The sequence below is a fragment of the Anopheles stephensi genome, chromosome 2 (assembly GCF_013141755.1).
Source record: "Anopheles stephensi strain Indian chromosome 2, UCI_ANSTEP_V1.0, whole genome shotgun sequence".
Classification (NCBI taxonomy): Eukaryota; Metazoa; Arthropoda; class Insecta; order Diptera; family Culicidae; genus Anopheles; species Anopheles stephensi.
Window position 1 is genome coordinate 47,570,309 of NC_050202.1, and position 19,273 is coordinate 47,589,581.

At 47.1% G+C, this 19,273-nt stretch overlaps 1 protein-coding gene across 5 annotated transcripts; it reads right to left on the bottom strand.

Annotated features, from left to right (window-relative positions):
* Positions 1-616: 616 nt before the first annotated feature.
* On the bottom strand, positions 617-18,737 carry LOC118507056 (C-type lectin 37Da). 5 transcript variants are annotated; one of them, XM_036045019.1, is made up of 4 exons: positions 18,302-18,731; positions 3,939-4,305; positions 3,671-3,820; positions 617-2,266 (listed from the first exon to the last, which is right to left on the bottom strand). In XM_036045019.1, exons 1-4 carry the CDS (start codon positions 18,348-18,350, stop codon positions 1,483-1,485), a joined length of 1,350 nt encoding a protein of 449 aa, XP_035900912.1. In that variant the 5' UTR covers positions 18,351-18,731; the 3' UTR covers positions 617-1,482. The 5 variants fall into 5 exon arrangements, with proteins under 5 accessions (XP_035900912.1, XP_035900911.1, XP_035900913.1 ...); XM_036045018.1 differs by having other exon boundaries at positions 3,671-3,823; positions 18,302-18,729; XM_036045022.1 differs by lacking the exon at positions 617-2,266 and having other exon boundaries at positions 3,329-3,820; positions 18,302-18,737.
* Between the last annotated feature and the right edge of the window lie 536 nt (positions 18,738-19,273).

A 19,273-nucleotide genomic window follows, 5' to 3' on the forward strand; every position in this document is an offset into this window, starting at 1 on the left:
CTACATACTCGTATCGGGATATAGCTTCATGCATTCAGATGAAACCTTTTCGATTGGATGACGCAAACACACGTGACTCAGTCTTTCCGGAGCTCGCGAGTTTGTTTCGTCTGCAACAACCAGTCACCTATAACTTGCATATCTATTCTGTCTGTCTGTGAACAGAGGATAACACTCAGCTGCTGAAGAACTTCACGATAATAGGGTTTACCAGGGACAAATTCAGTCAGTAGACGCTAAAATGTGTTTCAAAAGGTGTAACTCAAATTAAGTTGACCCAACTGACTAGATAGTACCGCGTGTTTCCGGTAGGCAGCGCCACTAGCGCCAAAACGCATAAATAAGGCAAAAGACGACATGTTCTGCCAGGCGTCTCATGTGAGTTGGAAAGCATCCTAAGCGACTGGACGATGTTGGTGGACTAGTGCAGACGTTCGATGGTTAATTCGGAGTCGTGTATCATTAATGTGATTACCCGTAACAAATGAATACCTACAACAAGGTACAGAACCATCCAGATTGGATCGAAAGCGTCCTATACGCTATGTTGTACCTTATAAAACAATTTGGCTTCGGAATATGTTATCGACCATGTCAAACAAAAATCTCAAACGAATTTTGTACAAATCTTATCATTTATTTCATTCATACTCTCTGTCTCTCACTCGCTCTCTCTTTCTCTCTTTCTTTCTCGTTTCAGTGCATTCCAGTGTCTGTCCGCGGAAAGGCATACCCGGGTCCGGGGAAGGATCCCAGGCTACATTTCCTGTTGCTCTTCCGTCTTGTCTTACAATGATCTCTCTCCTGCATGTTCAGTTTAAATCACAAGAATTCTAGTACACTTACGCCTACCGTTCGTATTCTGTTACTTGCTTAAATGCTTATCCTTATTATCCGTCACTGCGCAAGGGGAGTGGGGGGTGTGCTAAGGGGGGGATGTGGTGAGGAGATGCTGCATTCCAGGGAACTATTGAAGGTGTTTTGAAAATGTTTGCAAAAACCATCCACATCGTCTTGGTGGGGAGAGATCAGCTCTTTCTAAAATATGATGCTGGTGATGATGATGATGATGATGATGACGGGGGAATGAGGTGAAGCCGAATGAGAGGAAAATGACAATATATTCCCAGGATCCCCATCGGACCCTCATAAGCGAATGGAGGGTTCCCTCGAGAAGTTGTGTCTCAAAGTACTGCGAAGAATACACTTTGGGACTCTAGTCCTCAAAGAGAACCGCACCTCACGCTTAATGAATACCGCTATGAACCTACAGGATGGATGCGACCAACCGAAGCACCTACTCAAACAAACCGGAAACTAAAGACAGTTAAAAACACTACAAACATAGCTGGACGGATGAGTGATCGGATGCACGGTTTAAATGCGACGCCTGTGCTTCTACCTCTCGTTAAAAACTGGTTAAACTAATGCTCAAAAGTCTCGCTCTCAACCTTCGTACTTCGACATCGTTCCCTTTCTCGCTTATCTTTTCTGACTGAGGGGCTCTCCAAGGACACGCATCGTGTTGGCGTAGGACGAATCAATCTGCGGCACCACCTTCTCCGCCGGACGAATGTTTTTAATCAGATCCGACAGCGACAGGAAGCTCTGGCGGCTATCGACGCGCAGTTCACGATCACCGGCCCCACCACCGGACAGCTGCTCGATCTCCTTTGTGATCTGCTTCAGCTTCTGCTCGACCGGTATGTCTTCGGGCAGGGTCGACACGACGGCGTCCGTATCCTGACCGGCGGCTAGTGCCTGCTGGTGATGAAGTTCTGCCGCCTGCTCATCTTCGTCAGCCTCACTTTCATCATGCTCGTGCTCGTCCTGCTCGTGCTCGTCCTCTTCCTCATCTTCAGCAACTGCATTCGCACTGCTGCTGCTACGTCCGACCACGTTCGTCTCATCATCTTCCTCCTCCAGTTCGTCTCCGTGCAGCTGCTGCTCGTCCTCTTCCTGATCGTGATCCAGCTCCTGCTCCTCGTCGTGTTCCTCTTCCGCGGTGTTTGCATACTGTGTGGCCGACGGACGTACGGTACGATCCTGCTCCAGAATGTCGCCGGAGAGTAGTGCCGCAAGCGGAGAGGTATGCTCAGCATTCAGCTGCGGGACGGCTGTAGACACGGTCGAGAAGGACACAAACTGGCGTGCCTCGGCGGAGGTCGAAGTCGTAGGTTCGGTCGTGGTAGAGGTCGTTGTGGTCGTTGTGGTCGCAGCAAGCGTTGTGTAGAGCGCGGTACTGGTGGACGTTTGAATTGGACGGCTGTGGCACAAAAAGAGGGGAACAAAAGGGCGTTAGAGAACATCCAGTATGTTTTATAGCATAGTGAGTTATTTTACAGAGATTGATGTTGTGGTGAGAGCTACTGCGTACTGGAAGCTTTGAGAGAAACTACTACTGCTGAAACTTTCCTAGCACATTACCAAAATCCCATCTAGTGTCATTAGTCCTTAATGTCCAAAAATGCAACCCTGCCTAATCGCTATCATTATCATTATCTGTTAACTTTGTCTGAGTTACTTAAACCTATATCGCCAAAGATGGATATCTACGTCTAGCAATTGCGTGTGCGTTTCAACAGTGCGAAATGAATTACTCTTTTATGTGGATTTTTTTTAAAATAAACAATAACGATTTCTTATTCCTCTTTACGTTAGATGAACTAACTCCAAACCACCAGCCAAACGTTAAATTAGAGATTAAATTAGAAAGATATAGCAGGAAGCGAAGGATGAGGCTCTACTAACTACGACAGAGAGAGAGAGAAAACGTGTGTGCGTGTGCAAGGAGATGTAGATGTGTGTGGAAGAAGTACGTTTAAAGCTCGCTCTACATGTGTATATGGACGCGGGTTGAATTCTCGCAACACAGCATCCATTGAAAAAAAGCCTTACTAGCCCCTTTTTTCGCCCTAATCCTTAGTGAGCAAGCTGGACAGTATACAAAACAAGGAAATAGTAGGGAAACCCCCCTCAGAACTTCAGCCTTCGGAAGGTGCATTATTAGTGAGTGGAAAATGGCGTAGATTCAAAGCGTTGTAGTAGCTAGTGGAACTTAACATTAAGATGGTGGAAAGGACGTTAGCTCACCTACGACATGACACACCGCACCGCGGTAGTATCTCGATTGATGTTCGGTTTATTTTTGCAAATGGCGCCCAAAAGCCTCGCATCGGGCAACGCAAAAGGTTAATCAAAGCCAAAAAATCATGGCGCTGATGTATTGATTTCTGTGTATCTATGATTTCCATCAGAGGGCGCCACCGGTTTGCGGTCGCCGAGTGCGAGTGTTATTTTAACAAATTGATGCCTATGTGTACACATTTTGATTGGAGCCTCGCATTGTTTATTCTCCAGTTTTTTTGTTTGTCATCCTTTGTTTTTCGCGTCCGCTTTGTGAGATGGCATGTTGACTTTCAGTGTTTGTTTGTGTGCGTGTGTGTCAAGTTTCAAGTTGTTTCAGTGCGTGTTTTATCGTGTTGGTATTGCGGGGTAAAAGGATCGTGTCAATTCTGTCAAATCGGGAGCCGTCTGTAGGGTTTACTTCGGGAACAGGAATATGGGAAAGAATCTTGGCTCTTGGTGCGGGTATGTACGTGTACGTGTATGTAGCGCCATGCCGGGCACTCTCAGTCCTTCTGGATCGAACCCCACGGGCGATATTTACCCCTGCGCCGACGAAACCGGAATGCTACCGTAGTTGTAGTAGTAGCATCGCGTCTGCTCGCAGATGAAATCTTTCACGGCCGAACAGTCTTCCGGTGCCCACCGTAGGCTTGGCGCCTTCAGATGCACGCATCCCTTCTGCAGTCCGCTGCTGCTGAAGATGGAACGAGAATTGCAAGAAGAAAACAAAGAACAACACACAGGGAAGGTTAGTCATCTCGCCCTCACTATCGTTGGGCGTGCGAGCAAAACGCCGCCTGGCCGCTTACCTGTCACGAGCGGTGCGCTGGGGCGACGTGTTGCTGTTGTGGTCCAGCGGATCCATACCGACGGTTTCCGGCGATTTCTCGAAGTAGTCGAAGGTGGCGTTGAACGGCAGGCCGGTGCTCATCCACAGGAACATCCCGGTACCGAGCCGGTTGCCGGACGTCCAGAAGTTGTACTTGCCGTAGCCAGCGTTCTGCAGGTACTCGGTCATCGATTCGACCTTCTCCTTTGTCTCGAACGAGGCGAGCTGCAGTCCGAGCGACCGGCAGTACTGGTAGGCAAGGAAGTAGTTCAGCTCCGGCGAGTACGGGTTCATCCGGCTGATGAAGTACTGCACACCGTCCAGCTGGATGGTGGTGATTCGTTGTCCTGTTTTCGGGAGGATAAGCGATAAACGACACAAGGGGTTTTAATCAATCTGATACTATGATTTTGCTGCCACTGCTGATGTTGACACACCATCTGGCTGGACAGTTGTTTAGATAGTTCCCTTTCGGAGCATAATCCCCATGAGATAGCCCCATACCAGAGAGCTTCCTTTCCAAACAAGTTTAGCCACCCGTCTGAAGCGAACGCCGCTTTGTTCGCGTTAAACCAAACGGAAGCTGGTGACTTTCCGTGGATTTGGTCAGCGCGTTCTATTGAATCTTGTATCTCCCCCGGGTGTCCAGCCGAGCTCCTTCGGCTCCCCTCCCTATCAAGCGCTCTACATTGTGCTGGCTGTCCGTTCGAATAAAATTACTGCGCTAAGGTAAGTTCCAGCAGCGATAATGACGGCGTCCGTTCGTCCGTTGGGCAAGATATTGTCCCGCCACAGTTTGTGGTTCGCATTAGAATTTTCCGTCCCAAAGGAAACTAATAGCCTTCCAGACTGTCACCTTGTCCTGGCCGCACTGTTATGCACATTATGCCTCCAAAGCTCCAATCGATTACGATTTTAATCGACTTCCCTGCTCAGAAGCTTCCAAGCATTCCAACCCAGTAGCAGTTGTTAAGGAGCAATAGTGACAGCTGGTGGTGGTGTCTTTTCAAATCGATTTAAAATAAAAAAACTGATCAACAGCATTTTCTTTTCCACGCGCGCTTTCAAGCAATAAACGGCTTTTAGGATCAATTTCTTGCGTATTGCGTTTCATCCGTCTAATGCTAGCTCGTTCTCTCTCTCTCTCTCTCTCTCTCTCTCTCTCTCAGCTCAGGATAATATTGATTGGATACGATGTCTTCGGCATCGGCATATCTGAACAAGCAACAGTAGCGAAAAGAAATATCAATTTCATAAGTAAGCACACCATCACTCCGATCCATTTCTCGGCGTAGGAAAAATGATTCTCCAAAAATATCAAACATCTGTCACGCCGGCCAAATGGGGGCGGGAATTATCTCGAGAATTGATTCCGCACCACGCACTCGGAGCCGGGGGTCGTTGTTTTCTGAGCGATGGCGCTCGTTACGCGGGGGACTGGGTGGAATTTCCATTTTATTTTTCCCACTTCGCTCCGGGAAACGCTCATCATCGGTACCATGCATAAATCTGGTAAGCCATCGTCAGAAAATTGGCTTCTTCTTTTTTCTTTCGGGCTTTGGTTTGGTGCACCTCAAAAAAGAAAGTGGCTCGTTGCTTATACCCACAGCTTCAAGGTTGAGAGGATCACGATACGATACGTCAATTGCATTAAAATGTTTTTCGCTGTATTTTTTGGTTTGAGCTCAGGCATGCTTTCGTCGCCCCCACATTCTGGGAAGGTAAAAAAGGGGAAAAAAGTAAAGTCCATGAGTCACATTCAGGGTGGAAATTATTTTATTTATTTATTTATAATTCCAGTATGACGGCATGACGCCGTATTGTCAACACCGCATGTGTTGACGATTACAAATTCACAAATATTAACAAGGCATTTCCTCCCTGTTATTCTGCCTTATCCCGGGCATGCTCGGTTGTCGGTGTGTGGAGATTGCAGTGTGGTTGTTCATGTCTATTGTGGAGGTTATATTGATGATTTGGTCCGGGTCTATTGCTTTCTGTTGCTGTGTTGGTGGTAGTGTGGTGTGTGGAACGGAACATCCTTCCGTGTAGCGGATCTAGACTGTTACAAAAACAAAAAGAAAACAGTAATCGGGACATTACAAACATTTGCCTGCGTACAGTGTTCCTCAAACTGCCCAGCAGTGATAGCCCAAGCTCGATCAAGCCAGCACCGAACTCAGAAGCTATCGGCGAGTTCCATCCCGTAACAGCAGGGTCTCTGCTAATTACGGGGTTGAACCCGCCGACCACCTCCGAACCCAACGCCAGCCACGCCGGGCTCGCCCCATCAAGGCTAGACAGAGATGAAGAACACTGTTACAGAAAATTCTGCCTCCCTTCCTACGACAGTGTCGACTTTGACCCCGGATGCTGTTGCTTTGTCAACGGATCACCCGTGGCACTACAAAAAAACACTTAACACTTAAGACAAAGACAACACAACGAATAACAAAAAAGGAATGGCGGATATGGTTTGGTAGGATAATGGGGATGTGGAATCAAAGGATAAGACCGTTGTCTCTGGCGAATCGAAAGATGAGCCTCATGTATGCGAGGTCTCTGGTCGCCAACACTTCTCTAATTTCTGTGCCCGGTCGTCTGCCAATGCCCTCGACTGCGCCCAACAAGGAGGGTCTTGCGGTTTCAAACTCCACGCAGGACCACAGAAGGTGATCCACATCGTGAAATCCGTCACCGCAGCCACACACCTTCGTCTGAGCCAGAGTTATACGCTGCAGATGAGCGTTCAACGCGAAATGATTCGACATAAGTCGAGACATCATGCGTATGAACGCCCGGTCTACAGAGAGCCCACCGAACCAAGGCCGCAGGGACACTTGCGGAGAGATCGAGAAAAGGAATCGCCCGAGATCATCCGCCTCCCACATGCTCTGCCAGCGAGACAGGAAAAGCTGCTGTGGTAGACGAAGAAACTCTCGGGCCGAGATCGGACGGTCGTAAAATGCGCCTTGTTGGACGCCTGTTTTGGCCAGTGAGTCTGCCTTCTCGTTGCCGGGAATTCCACAATGAGAAGGTACCCAAATTAGCGAAATCCTGAACGCCTTGTCGAACATGGAGCCAAGCAATTCTATGATTTTAATGACAAGGAAATCCTGGCTCTTAACAGCCTTCGGGGATCTTAGTGCTTCAATAGCGCTAAGGCTATCTGTAAAGATGAAGTACTGATCCGAAGGTCTCGCTGCTATAATCAATAGTGCGTACAAGATTGCGGCTAGTTCTGCGGTGTAGACACTACACGGCTCCCGCAATTTGAAAAATGCTTCGGCGGACTCACTAAAAACGCCGAAGCCGGTGCCCTCCTTAGAGGATGATCCATCAGTATAATACTGGCTACTTTGGTCTAAATAGCCATACTTATCCCTGAAAATGCCCGGAACTACCATCGGGCGAAGATCATTCGGTATGGTCTTTATTTCCTCGTGCAACGAGGAATCTGTTGTTAAAAGGGAACTGTAGGTCTCAGGAAGGGCAGCACGGTTTAATGCCTGTGGAGCGCTAGGATGCACTTGTAGGGCAACAAAATCTTCATAGATCTTCAAGATTTTGCTCTTAGAACCTGTCTCTAGAAGTGCTTTAAAATTTTCTTCGATCAAGGGATTTGATACTGAAGAACGGACTAGAAGGCGAAGCGACAGCATTTCAAAACGAAGTTTTAGCGGCATCACTCCGGTCATCACTTCTAGGGACATGTTATGTGTGGATTTCATGCTCCCTAGTGCGAGTCTAAGACAACGATACTGTAGCCTCTCTAGTTTGAGGATATGCGTGTTGGATGCCCAATGGAAGCATATGCTTCCATACTCCAACACGGATAGTACCGTTGTCTTATACAGTCGCAGGACGTCTGATGGATGTGCGCCCCACCAGAATCCTGTGACTGTCCTTAGAAAGTTGATTCTTTTACTGCATTTTTGCACCAGATGGGTGATGTGTGTACTCCAGTTTAGCCTTGAATTGAACCAAACACCAAGGTATCGAAAATTGTCGGTAGTTGATATCTTTTCACCGTACAAAAAGACATCAATTTTCGGGTCAAATAGTCTTTTCTCCCTGTTTTTCGTCGTGTCGCTGAAAGGAGAAAAGACTACCATCTCAGTTTTCGTTGCAGAGAACTTGATACCAAGGTTTTCAGACCACTCGGCAAGGTTGTCCAAAGTGGTTTGTAAAGCCAGTTGGATTTCGGCGGCGTCCTTGCTTGCAAAAGATATGACGCCGTCGTCTGCTAATTGTCTAATGCTGCAGTTTGGTGCTAGACAAGAATCTATTTCGCTAACATAAAAGTTGTATAACAGGGGGCTCAAGCAGGACCCTTGTGCTAGTCCATGGAAACTGGTCCGCTTTAGTTGCACATGACCATTGTTGAAACTCATAGCTTTTTCCGACAAAAGGTTGAACAGAAAGTTGTTCAACTTTGGACCCAGCCCCACATTTTCTAATTTTTGACTCAGCTTGTATGGTGATACTGAGTCAAATGCCCCCTGTATATCCAGGAAAATAGATCCCATGTTCTGCTTGCGTGCACGAGCAAGCTCTATTTCTGTTACCAGAAGGGCTAAGCAGTCATTAGTACCCCTGGCTTTACGAAAACCAAACTGGGTATTTGAGAGAAGGTTGTTTGATTCCAACCATTCTTCTAACCGGAAAAGAATCATCCTTTCAAGGAGTTTCCTCAGACACGACAGTAACGATATTGGCCGATACGAATCGTGTCTTGATGGCGGTTTGCCAGGCTTCAAGATAGTGACAACTTTCACTTCTCTCCACTCTTGCGGGACGCTGTTGACCTCCAACATATTGTTGAAAATACTTAACAGACGCTTCCTCCCTATGTCGGGCAGATTTTGAAGCAATTTGCTACTAATCTGATCCAGACCCGGGGAGGAATTTTTGCTTGATAGGAGAGCAAGTGATAGCTCTACCATTGTGAACGGTGAATCCATCCTAGGGTCACTACCAGGCGCATGTTGTGTAAAGCTTTGCGCAGGAACGAAATCGGGGCAAAGCTTGTGGGCAAATTCATACAGCCACTCGCCAGAAAAGCTTTCGCTCTCATTGATGTTGTTGCTGTTTCGCATCCTTCTAGCCATTCTCCAAAGCGAATTAAGTGAAGTGGCAGGGTCTAGATTATTGACGTATCTACGCCAATAACCCTTTTTCTTCGCCTTCAACAGGTTTTTGCACGTTCTCTCCAGTCCTTTATATTTTTCATATAAAGACCTCGAGCCCGTGTCCCGGAAGGCTTTAAATGCCTCACGCTTCTTGGTGAAAGCCGCTTGGCAATCCTTGTCCCACCAAGGAGTGGGAGGTTTTTTAAATGTCCTTGCTTGGTGGGAGCGCCTTGTTTGGGCCTCAAGGGCGCACTTGTTTATGAGTGAAACAAGTTTTTCGTACTCCTTGACAGGAGACAAATCTTCCAAGTCAAGTGAAAGCGAAGCGGCTATTAATTCGCCGTATCTCGTCCAGTCGATGTTCCTCGTTAAGTCACATTTAACGGGGGTTCCTTCTACTGGACATCCTCCCTTGATGTAGGAAATTTCTATCGGCAAGTGGTCACTGCCGATAGGGTCCTGGATCACCTTCCAACTAAAATCCAGGGCCATTGCTGATGGACATAGAGACAGGTCCAGTGCACTCGCCCTACTTTGAGGTGTCTGCATCCTAGTTGCCTCTCCTGAGTTGAGAATCGAAAACCCAAATCTGTCGCAGAAATCTCGGATGATAGGAGTGCGAATGTCATCCTTTTCGCACCCCCAGTCGATTCCATGGGAGTTAAAGTCTCCCAGGATCAAAAGCGGTCCAGGCAAGACCACTGCTAAATTTCCAAGATCCTCTTTGAACTTTTCAATTTTTTCCTTTTCATTATTGGCTATCGGGGGGATATAGATAGATGCAATTGTCACGTGAAGAACGCCCAGTTTTGCCTGAACTGCGACAGTTTCTATCATTTCTTGTCTAGGGGTGGGTATTCTGGTGAAAGTGTGACTCTTTCGAACACCAATCAGTACCCCCCCACCCCTAGTAACACGATCTTCACGGATTATGTTATATCCCGGGAAGGTTAATTTAATTTCATCCGATAGCCAAGTTTCACAGAGGGCAAACACATCGCAGTTGTGTTCGCCCACTAACGCTTTAAAGGAGTTTAGCTTGCCAAGTAAACTCCTACAGTTCCACTGTATGATAGTAGCCGTAGGAGCCATTAATCATCCAAACGGACCATCATACTTAAGCATGGCCATTGAGCCAGCCACTGTTTGATCATCCCCTTCAGGAAAGGAAGGGCCCAAGTTGCGATCATATGCAGATGCTGCGGGAGGTTAAGGGTCAAGAGGAGGGATTCTAGGATCTCGGAAAGGGACGGTGTAGGGATCCTCGGGAAGCCCTTGGGCTCAGTTGGAAAAGCTAGGTTTTCCAAAGGAACTTCGGCCCGAGGTGATCGCTTCTTCTTGGGCTGCTTCCTGGCAATTTGGGGGGCGGGAGTTTTGGGATCAGCGTCACGTTTTGGGACGGGAGGAGAAACTTTAGCGAGGCGCTGTGGTGCCAATGGTTTATTTTTCGTCTTTAAGACCTTCCGTTGTACCTTTTTATAAGGTACTCTCAGTGCTTTTACCGATCTCGGTGGCACCTGTTCCAGTGCAGTCGGATTGGTCTCGCCATTTGCAGCCGTGTTATCCAGCACTGCAAAGGGGTTCGATGCGTTTGCTCCCTTTAGAGCATCGCTGTATGAGCCGCGTGCCCGCTCGGCTACCGTTTTGGTCTGCTCCCTTTGCAGTTTCCGGTACACTGGGCACAATGCAACCTCATGCCACTCCTCCCGACAATGCGAACATTTTTGGGATGGGGCTTTGCACTCCTCGGTAGCGTGAGCCCCTCTGCATTTTCCGCAGCAAATCTTGCGAGTGCAGAACGGATCAGCATGTCCAATCCGGCTGCACTTCGAACAGGTGGCCACCCTTGGCACGTATGGCCGGTTGATGGGTATCCGGAGGCCTTCTAGGATGAGGGCCTGCGGAAGTACCGTTCCCTCAAACGTGATCCGGAGAGAGGAGGTCGGAATATATTTTTTTTCGTCCTTTGTTGATGGGTCTAGCTTAAAAAGCTTTTTCACCTCAAGAACTTTTACCTTTGGGGTATCTGGTGCGAGAAAAGCTCCCACCCCAAAGTTCAAAATTTCCTCCTCCGGGTAATCAAAATCCTCAATCACGCCGGTCACTTCAACCAGACTACCAGGGATGTAAACCCGGTAGTGCTCCGTATAATCTGGATCAGCCGCAATTACATTGGCTTGAGCCCGGTCCTTTGCGGTGACCCTGATCTTATTAGGGCGCATCCGAAACACATCGGCTACGCCCGGGTACTTTTTAAATAACGATGCCGCGATCGTCCTCACGTCGAGCTGTTTAGTGCGTGGCATAAAATACACTAGCGGCTTACCCTCCCACGACACCGGGTAAGCACGCGCTCGATGCTCAGATGGCTGATCATCATTTTTCGCCAGCGGGGTACAAAAACTATTTGCCAGCGGGGCACTACACAATGCCTTCGAGGTAGAAGGTCTCTCTTCTAGTGCCACTTTTTTATTGGCAGGAGCGGCCTTAGGGCGACCAGGCTTACGCTTCACATTCGGCTCTATCTCCCTCTCCGAATCCGATAAGTCGGTCCCCATGTTAGGACCGGAGACAACGGGGGAAGTAGGGGTAGACAAACTTACCGATAAACACGATAAGCAACCACGCGCGCACGAGCAAACACACACACACGCACACAAGACAGTTCACGATCGATGCGACGATGCAGCGATACGCTTGCTTATCGCAACGATCGGCAGATACACACACTCACAACACTAAGAACACACGTTGATCGGGGCTAGGCGCCACACGATCGATAAACACAAACTCCGAGCGAAAGCCGGAGAAAGGCGGAGACACCGATTAGTGCGATACGGGTAATCACGTTGATTACGCAATCGCACACGAGGACAATGACCACTATCTGCCGTACGCAAATGATCCTTTTGGCGCTCCACAGCGAAACACGTCTAATCGCCACGGAAGCTGGAGGCAGAATGGCAGGGTGGAAATATGTGGGAAAAGCCCTCTTTCGTTGGCTCTTCTATACATATCACCCTAAATACTTGCATATTTATGTAAACAACCTCCTTTTCATTTCTAGAAGAATGTTTTCGGCATAGAATTATAGTTAATCATTTTAAACCGCCCATAGAACATCTTTAAACGGTTAAATGTCAAACCGGCAAAGGGATTTGAATTTATGTGTTCTGCATATTGCATAACTTTAGGCGTCCGAAGGAAAATCGAGCAATTCTTAGCTCGTGATGCACTCGACCGATGTAAAATATTTTTTAAAGGCGGTTCCATTTCGTTTTCTGCACATTTTGTTGCTGGAGTTCCATAATTAGCTCATTTTCTAACAAAATGTGTCATCCAAGCGGATAGCCTGTTAATTACATTTATTCAAAGAAAATCTGAGCTGAGCATAACGCACACGGAATTCCAATGTTCTAATCGAGTGCTAAAATTAGCATCCAAAATAAAGAAAACAAAACACAAGCGAGCCAAAAAGTTCGTTTTCTTGTACACTTTTGGACATTGGCGGTAAAAATAACATTTTCAGGAAACAGCTCATTTGCCAGAAAGAAAAACGTAGGAAGATAAAAAAATAAATCCCTCCCTTGGGACTGCTCTTGTGCTGATAAATGTTGAAGCCAAGGGCCACCAACCAGGGGACAAATTTTGCACACAAAAAAGCAACACGAGAAGAAATCAAAAATTGCTTCGTTAGTGTAGCATGTAGTGGTTTTTGCTGGCTGAAAGGTCACGGTCGTCTGAATCGTATGATTTATGAACTCTTACGGACAGCAGAAAGCCCAATGTACTATCGTTTTCCGCACGATTTACCTTTCGAACTCCTTTGGGTAATAATTTAAAACTTGTTGGTTGTTATGCTATTTTGGGGTTATTTTTACCGACGAATTTCTCTAACTCAGTAGTCCCCCAAATAGACTAGCTCGACTGGTTTAAAGCTTTTGACAACAAAACGTAACACAACCACCGACATGTTCAATCAGTCTTATGAATTTCGTTATGTGTGGCCTTTGAAGCCTCATAATCGAACAATCTCGAAAACAATCTCCCGAGCAAGATCTCGCCCCAAAATTGTAAACTGATTCACCGAAACCGGGGACAACAGAAAAATCCGATTTTATCTTAAGAACAAATTCAATGTTCTCCCTTTTACACGCCATATCACTAAACCCTAAAGTCCCTGAGCGTATCATAGAGCGAGAGAGAGAGAGAGAGCCACCGAAGTAATCGAATTTCATCCGTGCAGTGTGAGTAAGACAAAATAAAACAAAAAACTCCAATCCAATCGATGGCGATGGCCACAAAAGAGATACGTCACCGGCGGGCAGACGTGTGCGAACATCATCAGCAGCATCATCGCCACTTCCGCTTGTACGCGTCCGTCCGTCGTTCAAATTCCTGTGTCGTGGCAGGATCGCTTAGCCCACGCCCTTGCAAGTGTCACAGACATCCACCGAGTTCTGCATCGTCTGCATGGCCCAAAGGCAAACCCGAATCACATACACACGCCCCATGATTCATGCAGGTTCATGAATTATGGAAACGCAACCCGTGTACCGGAGATCGAACTTAGCGTCACAGCAGAGGAATCGTTGGGTGACATGGAATCGGGGAGCAGTAAAAGCGACGCACCATAATCAAAACGATCATTTCCGGTTTCCTGTCACTGCTGGCAGGGGGATCGCCGCAAGCAGCTGCCCGTGACGAATCAGCGTTTGCTTAACGCCTACTTATCGTTGAATGAGCTTTTATCCGTCGGATTTCTGTTGCATACGATAGACACCCTTCTTGTCACGCGGTTTCGTTCGTACCATCTCCATTTCAATACATCTTAAGCAAGCCTTAGGTGTCCTTAGAATTGTAATTGAAAAGAGTGGCCTTTAATTGCTTTAATTTCTTCTTTCCCCATGACGCAAACGATCGGTTTTAAATGAAAGGTTATTGAAACAGAAAAAAGAGAGTGCCAAGGTCACTTTTTCTCCAACGGTAAGGGAGTTTAAATCAAACCGATTACCCGTCGAACCCTTTCGAAGAAGGATTCTAACGAGCTTAACCCGATTTAAGGAACATTGAGACGTTCCGCTCGTGTACGTTATCTTTTTTCTCTCGAACTTGGTCGTGTTTTTATTAAAACACGGCTTGCATTTTAAAGCTACTTAAAGAATAGCTAGAAATGCTAAGAAAGTTGTTTCAGTGGAATCGTCTAGACCGATCCAACGATGCGGCTGACTGGCTATGGGACTTAAAATTGCAATAAAAGCATGAGAAAGTAAATAAAAGTATACCAAGAATTGTTTAAACAAAATCGGGATATAAAAATCCTAACCTGACTAATAGATGCGTTGGTCCAATAGCTTAAAATCAGAAAAAGGACCTCTTTCGCTGTTTTTAAGCTCGTTAAGAAGTTTCTTGGAACTTCAAAGCTGTTTAAAGCGCAAATACAGCTAAAAGCTGCTAGATTGTTGCTGCAAGTTTGTAGTCCATTCTACGAACTCAAAAACAGCGTTTTTGTTTAAAATACCAAAGCTAATTACCGTTAGAAAAATATCAGTAATAACTTGGATTTGGAGATTCAGCAGAAACTATGGTTCAAAAAGCACCGACAACTACTTAAGAGCTAAATAACCATACCCAGAACTTAAATCCTTTTCATCGAGGTGCATTCCAGGCTAAAACCTGTTGACTTGGATTAAATTGAGATCATTTATTTTACTGTATTTTTCATCATTTTTGCAAAAGAAGAAATTGCTCCCTTGCGGGTTTTACTTCAGACAATGAGTTAATTTCTTTCTTTAAAAACGGGTCAACTGATTCTTTTTGGTTTGGCGACTACATTCACCATGCTCAACCGCCAGTAGGGAACAGTTTGTCCGCCAATGGTAATCGGTTGCGGGCACCAGTTGCGTTTTATTGACTCAACTGTGCGCAACGAATGTCTAATGAAGCCATCTCGGGGAAGCCGAACGGACCACTTCTGCCCAGGATGGTCTACCACCGATGCTGGTTATGTGGTGCGCTTCAGCTCTCACACCAACCCAAATACCAAAACGACGATACGATCCACCCGGGAGACTCGCAACTGTCACTCTAAAGCGCCCATAAATTGATCCCGCACCTCGGCAATGTTTCGCCTGTTTGTTTGCTGCTTATCGGTGGATGTGGATGAGTTTAAAAAAAGTAACGCAAACGAGACTCGATCAAAAGGAGACGTGCTACCAAAATTACCCGCATAAATTTTCCCGATTCCTTCATTCTAGCGGCCCCGTAACATAAATATGCGAAACGGACTGGCGAAAGAAAGTTCTCGGCCGTACAGGTCTGTTGTGTTGTTGGAATGAGGGCTTTTGGTGCCACTTTTGGTGCCAGGCCCACCTAACGGGTTTAAGTCCCGCATTTCAACCCCGGCTAACGCACTGGAATGGATATGGCAGTAACGGGAAATGAGCGGGAAGAAACAACGACAGAAAAAAAAATTGCAACTCGATTAGCAGGCAGCCTTTGAAGCCGAACGCATCTTTATGGATGACTATCGAGCGTTGATTGCTTCGTAGTGGTTTCCACACACTCTCTCACCATTCGCTTTTCCCAATCGTTCTTAACTACCTTCACAAAAGGAGTTTGATGATGATGCTTTCCAGAGCTTAGCCTAACGGAGGTTTTGACAGTGTGTCATAAAACTGTGAGCATGCAAATGATGAGCCAAAGCCAGAACCGGAATGCGATTTACGATTTCATTGCCACCCCGGATACTGATGACCCGATCAGATTGGCCCGCGATGAACCTGCTTTAGCAAAACTGGAAACTGGCATCCCGGTTCAATCGGTCAAGCGAACGGTTCTTTCTGGCGCAGGAAAAGATCCGAATCAGACGAATCTCCCCCTCTCCAGGTGATCCACGAGAGCTGTGAGTCGCGTGGAAAAGAAACAGGAAACCAATAAAACTATTGAAAAGCTAAAACTTCTCAGACAAACCTCGTCGCATCGGGCACGATTCAGACGAGAGATAAGAAAACGATTTTCCTCCCCCTTCCTACCGGAGGAATATCTTTCGCCCGAAGGAAGGCTTTAATTTTCTCGGACTTCGATTCGCTAACAGATTTCCGATGTGGCGTTACGAGATGGACGACTCTTCGCTTGAGTTGATACATCCATAAAAGTAGCGTGTCGGACGAATGATGGCGGGTTCTTTCTTCTGGCGGAAGATCTCGAGCCAACGTGACAGTTTATTTTTTGGCCGTTGTTTTCTGCATAAACCATAAAACGTTTTGGGTGACCACGTAGAAAATCAAATAAAGTCCTAAACACACACACACACACACACACACACACACACACACACACACACTCCCAAAAAGGACTTTGTTTTTCGATAGAAAGCTTTGAGGATGCCTCGCCTGAACCATAGCGCTCAGAACCTTTTATACTGTGAGCGGTTCTTGCCCGATCTTTCCCTCCAATGCTAAACTAAATAGCAAAAGGCACGAGCAGAATAGCCCTGTATCATTTTTTTTCGGTTGCCTTATTAGCTTTTTTTGCTGTCCAAAATCTAATCAGCGAAACTGCTGGGCGGCTTAATTGCCGACTTCCTGTCAGCGCTATTTCTGGAACCGTTTTAGGTGGATTGTTTTTTGTTCTTCCCCACGGTTTCCAGCCATTAAACAGGGCCAACTTAGAGTTGTGATGTGCAGCAACAGCGTTAAGGTTTATGTGCCCATTTTTGGAGCTCCATTCCATGCAATTGAACATGCCACGCCGAAAAGGAATAGCCTTTGCAGTCCGCTACTGAGGAGGGAGTGTGTCAACCATTTGTTGGTCGTTGTTCTAGCACGTTGTGGACACATTGGACAGTATTCTTTTGAATTTAAATAGAAGAATAGTGAAAGAACCGCTACCGGCAGAAAGTATAGGCACTTCCGCAGTTGGTGCGGCACAATGGAGAATCAACTATGGCTGTCTGCACCGCACAGAGGAAATGATCGCTATTGAAGGTGCTTTCAACTCTTGACGGACACTATCTATAACAATAGTTGGGTTAAAAAATTTTTTAATTTAAAAATAAAGTTAAATAAGCACAAATGAGCTCTATTTTACGTAGAAGACTTCAAGTCGAAGAATTCACCCTCCATCTTGACTGCACTGACCTCTCAAGGGTTTTTTGTACTGGCCGTGCTTCTGAGCTGCATTTCATACGGCTGTTTGTCTTTGCAGGTGGTCCACAAACGGTACCATTGTTGCATTTGATGCTTCGTGGGACAGGATGGGAAGCACAACTTTTAACGCACGTTCGGACGTTCTGGACACTGGACAGACTCTCCCCCATAAGGGGAAATGTACATGGATATTCATTTCCTTTCCGAATAGCAACACGTCACACGTCCCATTTACGGTTAACGCTGTGCCTCTCATCTAGACACATCTTCTGCAACCGCACACAGAAGGGCCAGAAGGGAGCCTCAGAATTAATGAGCCTCAGAAATCGCATCCCAGCGAGAGATGCAGTAATGACAACCTGGACGTCTTTATTTCATCACATCCCATCAGTCCTGCTTGCCGGAGGAGAGCTTGGTAGAACGTTTGCCTCATTGGTGATTCCGCACTCAACGCCCCATACCAATGTTCTCTCGCGCTCGTCTGAGTACCTTCTTGCCAGACACAAAAGCGTGTGTTTCAGCGAAAAGAATAAATTTAATTTCCGATGTCCCGCCGCTAGCGGCAAGCACACCACCGCCAGCAATGACACATTGCTTCAGCGAACATCCGGTGACGGCTGAACAGGAAAAGCGGAAACCACCGGAATGGGTCTCACAAGTTTGCGCCTGTCTTGCTCTTTGGGTGTGGATGGAGAGGTGTATGGAAATATCTTGAGCTGATAGTTTTTTGTCGTATGGCTCGCTGCATTCAATTTGCACCTGCCGGAAGTGACCATGTGAATGAAGTGGTTTATCAACTCGGAAAACTTATTTCGCTCTGCTGGAAAGTCGTGACAGTGGTAAAAAGCGCGTCACGATAAAAGACGGACGGATGGGGTGCTCATTATGCGGCCAGAGCTAATGAAACATCCTGTAGCGTTCCGGGCTGGAACTATTCTTAGCAATGGTCGCTAATGACCTGAGGTCTCTTCTCGGCTGAGCCGATCTTCTCCAACGAACTTCACACGCTGTCCATATGTCTACCAATCGCACAATCTCCGGATCACTACGGGTCAACTTACCTCCTGCGTACGCCAGCACAAACACCAGACACAAAATGATGGACTTCATGTTTCGTGGGGATGTTGTTAGAATCGTTTCGTTTGAAGTTTTGCGTATCGCACAGGTACTCGGGCTTCTACCGATCAACCAATCACAGATCTTGCACGCACGCTCCGTATTCCACCGTTTAGCACGCAACACTCTTCCAAACACCTCGAAACACCGATCACTCTTCAGCAAACGTTGCAGCTCAGTCTCAACGCACTCAACTCAAGCCTGTGTCACAAAGTCCGCAGTAGCAGCAGCAGCACCAGAGCCAGCACCAGAACGAAAGCGACCCGCTTCTCTCGGACGATCTTGCACAATTGACCGCAGCCTGGGCCGAGCAGTCCCGCTTAACGCATTTCCATCGAGCGTCCGATCGGGCCAGGTGCGGTGCGGCCAAGTACGGGCTGCAAAAACGGGGAACCACGGCCTCGCGTGTTCTACCTGATCCACCCCGATCTTCTCCTTTCTTTCTCTTTCGCTCACCTTCTCTTTTGCACACCCGTGCTGACGAACTTCTTGCCATCACCATCCTACTCCATCCTGACTTGTGCTCGCTTTCACGCACACACAAGCAGCGAGCCGAGATTCATCCTGAACTGCGTTCCCTTTTTTCCTGCATTTTCTTTGCATTTCTCTACTCTCGCCACTTTACGGCGACTCTTATCTCACCTGATCCCCCGGGCGACGCACGATCGCGAGAACGCGATCGCGTAATCACGCATCGCTGTGTGTGTGTGTGTGTGTGCGTAGCAGCCGCACGAAGAAACAAAAGACTGAAGCGAGCCAGCAGACAGCGAACCCTGCACCCGGGTGTTCTCTGCTCTGCGCTCTCCTTTCTTCAGCATTTTTCCAGCATCCCAACCATCCTCCCAGCGCAAAGTGGTGTTTCGTTTTTTCATCACCTTTTCTTTCGCTTAATTTAAGCACCTTTACCTCTGTGTGTG

Bases quoted from the DNA above. Each gene is read 5' to 3' on its own strand.
- LOC118507056 (XM_036045018.1), bottom strand. From the start codon at position 18,350: ATGAAGTCCATCATTTTGTGTCTGGTGTTTGTGCTGGCGTACGCAGGA. The intron at 4,306-18,301 runs GTAAGTTGACCC...TCCCGAAAACAG, and splicing joins TGTGCTGGCGTACGCAGGAG to GACAACGAATCACCACCATC. The intron at 2,267-3,670 runs GTAAATATCGCC...TTTGTGCCACAG, and splicing joins CCGGTTTCGTCGGCGCAGGG to CCGTCCAATTCAAACGTCCA.